This window comes from Puntigrus tetrazona, chromosome 12, assembly GCF_018831695.1.
Source record: "Puntigrus tetrazona isolate hp1 chromosome 12, ASM1883169v1, whole genome shotgun sequence".
Classification (NCBI taxonomy): Eukaryota; Metazoa; Chordata; class Actinopteri; order Cypriniformes; family Cyprinidae; genus Puntigrus; species Puntigrus tetrazona.
Window position 1 is genome coordinate 10,475,266 of NC_056710.1, and position 8,558 is coordinate 10,483,823.

General features: G+C 36.7%; 1 protein-coding gene across 1 annotated transcript in view; it reads left to right on the forward strand.

Annotated features, from left to right (window-relative positions):
* The first annotated feature begins 6,226 nt into the window (after positions 1-6,226).
* LOC122355192 (melanopsin-A-like) overlaps positions 6,227-8,558 on the forward strand; it is a 14,764-nt gene continuing 12,432 nt past the window's right edge. Inside the window, exon 1 of the mRNA XM_043253243.1 lies at positions 6,227-6,700. Coding sequence (XP_043109178.1) covers positions 6,557-6,700 — 144 coding nt within the window. The 5' untranslated portion in view covers positions 6,227-6,556. The remainder of the gene's footprint in view (positions 6,701-8,558) is intronic.

An 8,558-nucleotide genomic window follows, 5' to 3' on the forward strand; every position in this document is an offset into this window, starting at 1 on the left:
ATTAAATATTTATTTTTTTTTATTTTATTTATACCATGTAAACGGTTCAATTTCATTTATTTTCTGGTTCCTTCACTTTTAAAGTGATCATAGTAGTCAACAACAATAACAGCTTCTAAGAATGGCAGGTGGCAACAATGGCCTGCGTATAGTTGCACATAATCAGAAACGAAATCTTACTTAAAGCCTGCAGGATAAGCACTTAACAACTGAAAAAAGCACTGATGTACTGCCAAGCCTTTCTCCCTTCTGCTTTATGCCAGAAATTAATATGTCTGCAAGTAGTTGCCATTGGACAGGGTCATCTGGTGATTTGAAGTGGTAAAATGACCTCACTGGCCTGCTGGAGTCTGGGAGGAGAGTAATACCACCAATCTCTTCTTCTGTCTCTGGAGGAATCTGTGTTTCAAAGTCCCTATTCAGATTCTGCAGTTAATCCATCTTTTCTTAATCACTGCCAGCATAGACTTTGATTTATTGAGACTTGTTCTAATAATCTTGCTTTTTTTTAAATCTTGAATTTATTCCACAATTTGTTCTGCTTAATATTTTTGTAGAAATCATACATGTGTTATGCTTCTTTGATAATTACTAAGCAATTAATCAAGTAACAAACAGGTATTTTGGTCCAGGATCACAAACATGATGATAATTATTTATATATACACACTTTACTCATAGACGTTCAATACTGTTGTTGTTGTTGTTGACATTAATAATCTGAGAGAATCTGTGGTTACTAAGTACAGGATTCTCTCTGGTGCGGTGACTGACAGCTACACATTCACCTCAAAACATTAGATTCAGCAAGGAACTGCAATATCAGGTTTTCAAACAGAGACGGCAAAATTTACGGACTGCAGCTTTAACTGTATGCAGTGTTTCCATTAGGATTTTTTTCCAACTGGTGACAGGACTATTTCCCACGGGCCACACAATATACACATGCACTCATTAATACACATACATTGCACATACGTTAATGACAATGAATAGAACAAACTAAAACAATAAGATACAAATTAAATGAGGTTAATGAGGCTCAGATGTGGCATGAGTGCATTTAAAATTAATAAATGAATGTGGAGATTAATGTTTTAAATTTACTGTTATTTTTACAGAAATATTAAAAGATTTAAATAACTGAAAGTATACGATAAAAAAGATACTGAAACCACCAGCGGGTGGCGGTAAGTGAATTTATTCAATCGATACATTACGAAACCTGCAGGAATTAGTAGAATTATTCTTAAAAGCAGCAGTCCCGCTCCAGAGTTCAAGTTCTGCTGCTCTCTGCTAATAACCCGACTGTGAATGATGTAAACTGATGTAGTCAGTGAGAAGCTGCGGCCGTGTGCAGCATGAAGAAAAACAAAGAGCTTCATGTTTCATGTTTCTCTGGAAAAATGGATGGGAATCCTTCATATACTCTCTGCAATTAAAGCAAATCTGTCATAGAGATGGAGAACTTTAATCCATTAATGTAGTTTAACATTTACTAAATTTGTATGTGGCCCTCAATAAAAAAATTAAATAAGAATTAAGCATCATATATTCATTCATTCATTCATTTTTGATGCATTAAATTTGATGCTTTAAATAGAAGGGGCCTGTTAATTGCAAGATGTTGCTCATGTACTTTTGGCCATAAATTGCTGTTATTCACTCTCTGTAGACTGTAGTCTGTAGACCTTTTACCAGCAGCACAAGAGCAGTTTATTCTACCTGTGAAACAGTTTATATTGCTTTTATGTCTCACTCAAAAAGTGTTAAAAGTTCCTGGAGTGTGTGACCTCAATTGTGTTTAGCCGAGAGTGCAGTTACAAGCTCATACGTCACTTAGATACCTGGAAGGAAGCTGTAGAAATCAATATTCTGGCCGGGATCTTAGATAAACCCATCTTGTGTGAGTTTTTATTCCTCTTTTTTTTTGTCTGTTACAACTGTCACTGCGGCATATGTTTAGAAAAAAATTGTTATACAAGCAGCACAAGATACGATTTCCAGTAACATTTCTTTGCACAGACCCTAAGGACGTGAATCGAATCAGGATCATTAGCACCATCCAACACAGCAGGTACAGAGACGCCATTCTGGGAAGCCCTATTAATCTTTTATGATCAAATTAACGTCACAGGCCTTCACATATGGCCTGACACCGGCCATGCCGTCCCTTTTAAAAACACATTGCACATAGATTGCAACACACAATGCGTGAGATAAAAGAAGTGAGGCAGTAAATGTGGGATGAAAAAACGGTTATCAGGGTGAACATCTGGTGCTGTGGCTTCAGACACTCCGGTAACTCTCTGCATTGCGCAGAAAAGCTCATACAGGGATGGCGACAAACCCAGCAGGACTGTGATTGTGTAGCTGAAGTGCAGGGCAGGCATGCTCAGTGTCATTAATCTTTAAATTTGGTCAAAAGAAAGAGACAGAGAAAGAGGCTGCTAACTTCCAGTAAAAATAGTAATGAATGGCACCTACTGTAGTCTCATTGTTATTCACTATTCACACTGTTCGCGTATTTTACAGTTTTTTTAATCATAAACTCTTGGTTTATTTGTTTTTTAGGGCCCAAAGGCCTAATTTATAAAACCCACATGCAGTCAGATTTGATCCTAAATTCCATGGATTTCATCCTACATAAAAATATATATATATATATGTGTCTGCCAACTAAAGAGCATGCATTCCATTTATGCACCCATAAACCACAAATTAAAAACATTAAAACATTTATTAAAATGTAAAGATAGAATATACAATAATAATATTAGAGCAACTGTTTTGTGTTAATTCTATCACTGAAATTAATTCACTAATTTTATAATTTTCCTAAGAAACTGCACGGGTATGCTCTCAATATACTCTTGTCAAAGCAAAACAAAAAAATGCACTAAAAATGTTTTTAGTGGACTTTCAAAATTTACTTTGCTTGAGAAAACATGAAAATAGTTGTGACTACTAAAATTCTAATTATTCCCATAATCTACAGTGTATTTTTTGGCACACTCGAGCAATAACTAAACTTTGTGCTTGGGAAGGCAATTCAGGGAAAGCTTTTCTTGTGCGTGAAATCACTCACATGCCAACAAACCAATGAGAACGCAAAACAATAATGACGGTTCATAAAAATGGAGCGTAGGTGCCAAAGCCAAATCCGTTCAGGACTGGCACATATCTGCAGAAAATCCCAGTTTTTGGCAAATAAACATACATTAACATTCTTCCTGTTTTTTATTTATATGATCTTCAGGCTTCACAAAGATATTGAATAGATTTTGTAAGCAGCCATTACCAAATTACAAAAAAGCGTCATGCAGTAGGCCTATCTTTGCCTTTTTACTAAAAACATGCTGTAATTGCTAAAAATGCTTCTAAAGTTTGGTGCCTATCATTCTGAAAGTAAGAACCTAATAATAACTTTTAAATTTTAGGGCCAAAAGTCATTAAAGTAGTGAAGTGGTATTTTATTGTAAAGCATACTCCAGTAATGTTTATTTAACATACCTGTAGCTCTATTTACTTTAAATATTACCGCTATCTGTCACCATTGCTGTTAAAAGATGTTTCATGCTTTCAAAACATAACCTAGTTGACCTCCACATTGATCAGTCTTATAAACTGCATGTAGCTGTCACAGTCTTTGCTGAATTAAAGCATAACAGTTATTTATGACTTGGTGACATTTTCCTGTGGGAATATCTTTGTAGTTTTTTTTTTTTCCACAAAATGTCAAAAGCAATAGAGGATTTAGGTGCTGTAAGGCTGTTTCTTTAGATGGGCATCTGTATGCTGCCTGACATCTTAATTCAAGCACTGGAATACAAAAAAAGAAACAGCGTTGGTTGAAGACTGTATTATGACACATATTGAGTGAACTGCGACTAGAGCGATTAAGAAGTGTGGAATGGATGGAAAAGCACTTTCAGGAGACTGACAAATGCTTGTCAACAAAAAACAATTGATATCACACCGAGGGCAGACCGTGAGGTCAGTTTTGTGGTTTGTATTAGACCAAGCACAGCTTCTCTTAAATGGATAGTCATTATCACTCGCCCTCATGCCATTCCAAACCTGTGTAACTTTATTTCTTTCATAGAACACAAAAAAATCAATTATGGAGACTGTTCTCTCTTTGATGTGTGTCGTTTTAAAATGCAGTTACAATGAAAGACCACTGGAGCTTTTAAGCTTCTAAAAAAAAAACCCCACAAAATTGCCATAAAAGTATCATTAAAAATAATCAATTTCTGTACAAATTCCCTTGTGTGGGGAGTATTGTAAAAATAGATTTACGATGTTATTTTTTCCAGCCCTATCTCTCTACCGTATCCATGGGAGAAGCAGTGATGTTCATTTAATTAGTTAATCATTCTTTTAAGTCAGATTTTTTCAATGAGTCAGTTTACAAAGCTGTTTTGAATGATTCATTTAATGACTTGCCGACTCAATAATTGGGTCTCAGCAGTTAACCGTTCACTAGTGGGGAAGAATATCAGTCAATCAGCCTATCATGTGACACAAATTATTACAGTATGAGTTGTATGAACTACATTTCTGATTCTTTTATGGTGCTTTTGCTTTCTTTTGTGTGCATATTTATAGATAGAGATAGAGAGAAGGAGAGAGAGAGGGAATATAGTTATATACATTTGGAAATTATATAAGGTGAGTACATGGCCACAGACTTTTGAATTGAGGGTGATCTATCCCTTTAATAATCCCTGCGTCAGTGCTGAAAAGTCCAGAAAAAATAGTTTCTCATGTTCAGTGAGTTTTTCATGTGATTGTTGACAATCTTATGACTCGGCGGTCTTCATCTTTGCTCTTTGGTTGCCCTAGTTTCTCAAACCAGAGATATCTCACAAAATATTCCTTTGGATGAAAAGCGCAGATAACGGTGAAAGAAATGAAAGTGATTAGCCCCACCGCTAGAGTCAAGGCCAGGCTAGATATCTGTAACTGAATGGTCCTGCTTGATTGTTCCAGGAATCAGAGGTCAGAGGACAGGGGTGAGAGTTACAATCAGCTAAAAATCTTTATCATAAGTGCTTCTTTCTTTTCCTTCTGTCCCCCCCTAAACCAAAAGCACACTAGCATTCCTTGCAGTGAAATGAGGACGTATTACTTTACCATGGCGCTCCAGAAACGTTTTCAAACGCGTTGCATTCCAGCTAGCTTTGCTTGGATTTGTCCATGTATTGGGCAATGTGTCTCATGACATTGGAAAGCCTGTAAAATAACAGGAGCAGAGTAAGAGGATAAGTCTCGAGGAAGCAGTGACAAGCATCTTATGCACAAAAAGCTTGTATAACAATAGATTTTACACTAAATAACTCCATAAATCTTTATTCTCCCCCACCCCTTGAATAACAAAGCTGCTCTTTGTTAGTAATTCTTGACCCATTTTAATGTACTCAAAATACTACTCATTAAAATATATTAAAATGGTTCAAAGGGTTATGTACTTAATGTATAATTTAATAGATAGCACTTAATTTGTTACCTCTTTATTTTAAGATGTCCATGTTACTTTATTTACTTATTTATTTACTTATTATTATAATAACAATAAATTATGTATAATTACATGCAAGTAACCGTAAGCCAAACACTAATCTAACCCTAACCATATAGTACATGTAATTAATTAATATTACTTAAAGTTACATTGCAACAAGGACACAAAATAAAGTGTCATCCTAATTTATGTTATACTATACTATACTATATTATATTAACTACCAGTATTATATTAATGTATTTATGTTTAGGGTTTGNACTTTGTGGTTAAGTTAATCGTTGTTATAATATTAAATATATGTAACGTGTTACTTTACCTTAAAATAGGTATTATAAGTGTTACCATATAGTATAACAGCATATAGTAATATGCGGTAACTAAGTGTATTACAATTTTAATTTGTAGAAAAATAATTGTGATTGAAAATTATTTTACGTTTGTTTGTGTAAATTCTATAATCAGTGGTTCTTCATGACATTTTAATAGTCAGCTCTGGGGTTCAAACACTTAATCAGCGTTTTATAAGTGTGTCTGTGGCTGTGCTGCTGACTTTTAATTAAAGCTTCTGAATCTGAACAGGATGCGGGATTTGAGAAAGAGAGAGAGCGGAAAGACTGAGCATGTGCAGATTCTTGACATATAGGCTATTGATATGATCGTCCTGCTGGCACACACACTTATGCTTAAACAGGCACATGAGGCACACAAGGCTTATTCTGGGTGTGATTATGAGGAGCTTAGCAAGGGGCTGTTGGGTTGCATGTGGGATGTTTGAGTTTGCTTAACTGCGCATCCCTCCTCATGCATAGCCTACTGGAACAGGCACATGGTTACTGGCATTGACAAACTCATCACACACACACACACACACACACATGTTGGGCGCAGTTGACAGCTCAGCTCTGGGGTGCAGACAGAGGGAAGCAGAGGAAAGCATCCAGCACCTTCTTATACAGTAATGCTGTTTCTCAGGTTTAAGCAAACTCTTTTTGCGTACCAACTCTGAGCCCCTCTCTCTGCGCTGCGATGAACGCCTCGCGCTCGCTCAGCATGGGAATCCCCACTCGAGCCCCCGACGGCACCGCGGTGAGCCCGGACACTCTCGCCCCGTGGAATTACAGCGCAGTGAGCGCGCACAAGCTGATGGAGCTGCCGGCGCGGGCCACTACGGTAAGATGATGGAGTTTCATATTTCGTTTAATATAGCATTTAGAGGGAGAAAACGTCTGGCGTAATGCGCGTCGTACTCGGTAAGTCGTGTGTATATTTTTAACACGCAAAAAAACTGAGCGCCGCTAGCGCCAAAAACGCGTGCGTAATCGGAGGGAAGTCTGTCAGTTCCGCCTCAGGTGCGAGCGCGGCAAGTTGCGGGGATGCCCCCCCCCCCAAAAAAAAAAAAGACAGGCAAAAGTATATGTAAGTATTTTGCATGTAGGTACTGTGTTTAAAAGCGTATGTTTCGGTAACCGCAAAACTTACAGGCATAAGTAGCGTTCTTCTGAGGGGGTAACCATAGCAACGGTATGCAGATCAAGCGATTTCATTATCGGGACAGTACGTCGATTATGTTTTGCATTTACTTGTCTTAATTACAAAAATGTTTAAATGCCTGTTGGATGGTTGACGGTTAGTTGCGGCAGGGGCGCCTAATAATTGAGGAAGCTCGCATTTGTATGGACAAACCGCTGATTAAATAGCCTATGTGATTTCCGTCTCTTCACGTGGATATGAAAGGATTGCCTGTCAAATGTATCAGCTAGTCATTCGCGCCTCATTGTTTTAGCCCCTGGGAATGTTCGTGCTCATGGTAATTCATAGGCGATTTCCAGTCGTAAGTTTCAAATCAATGATCAAAGTAATCATCGGATCATATCGAATCATCGAAATGTAATATTGTATCAAAGTATGTGATTGAGACTGTAATTAGTTAATTTGATAAAGGATTAACATTTGAACATCTTTAATGTAGTTCTAACAACTTTGTTATGATTGCGAAGGTTGTTACTTCGTGGAAAAACTCTTTCCCACGTAACAGACCCACGTAACCTGGCGGTGTATAAATATTTTCAATATCTGAAATAAATCATTGCAGGAACCTGATATTTACTGCGTATTTATACTATCACGCATAATAGGAAGATATGCCACTATTTTGTGCATTTATATCCAGAGCTGGAGTTATTACTTGACATCAAGAAAACTACCCAAAGGTACCTGTATGATTAGTCTATATTAAATAAAATTGCATATAAAACTGAATTAATTTATATGATTAGTCTATATTAAATAAAGTTGCATATAAAATTGAATTCATTTGTTTTCAGAAATGCATTTCATGCAAAATGTTAGATAGTCTGGTTTTTGAGAATAATTGAACTGGTCTTCATTTCTCATAAAAACAGTCTGTTCTGTACGGTGTCTTTGTGATAGTAGATGAATTGCTGCACACTGCATACTAGAGTGGCTCACTAACTCCCACACACTCCAGCGAAGGTGTTACAACCCTACAAGTGTGATTTCTCAGCAAGTGAGCACAGTTTAGCAGGCTGAGTAAGAATCAGTCACGTACACACACAAGTCGTTTTTGGAAAGTAGGGAGTCCTACGGGATCACATAGCATCATGTGGGAATCTAGCATATGCCATTCATTCTTAGAGAAGTAAGCTATTTCTGAATATTTCCTGTTTGGCAGTTAAAATGGGACATAAGAGAAAATGAATTCAGAGAAACAAAAAAAGCCAAACATGCACAATCTTTTTACATTGTACTGTATCATTTCATTAGACGATAGTGATATGGGAATAGCATGAAAATGATGTTAGGCATTAAAACAGAGCTTTGTCCCGTGTGAGAGCTTTAAACCCAGATAAAATATCTACTAATGCATACAGTAATGCTATCCAGGAAGAAAGAAAAAACAATTTGTTAATGCTTCACTGCTCATGGTAATTTTTTGCCTCTAAAAGATCATCTATCTATCTATCTATCTATCTATCTATCTATCTATCTATCTATCTATCTATCTATC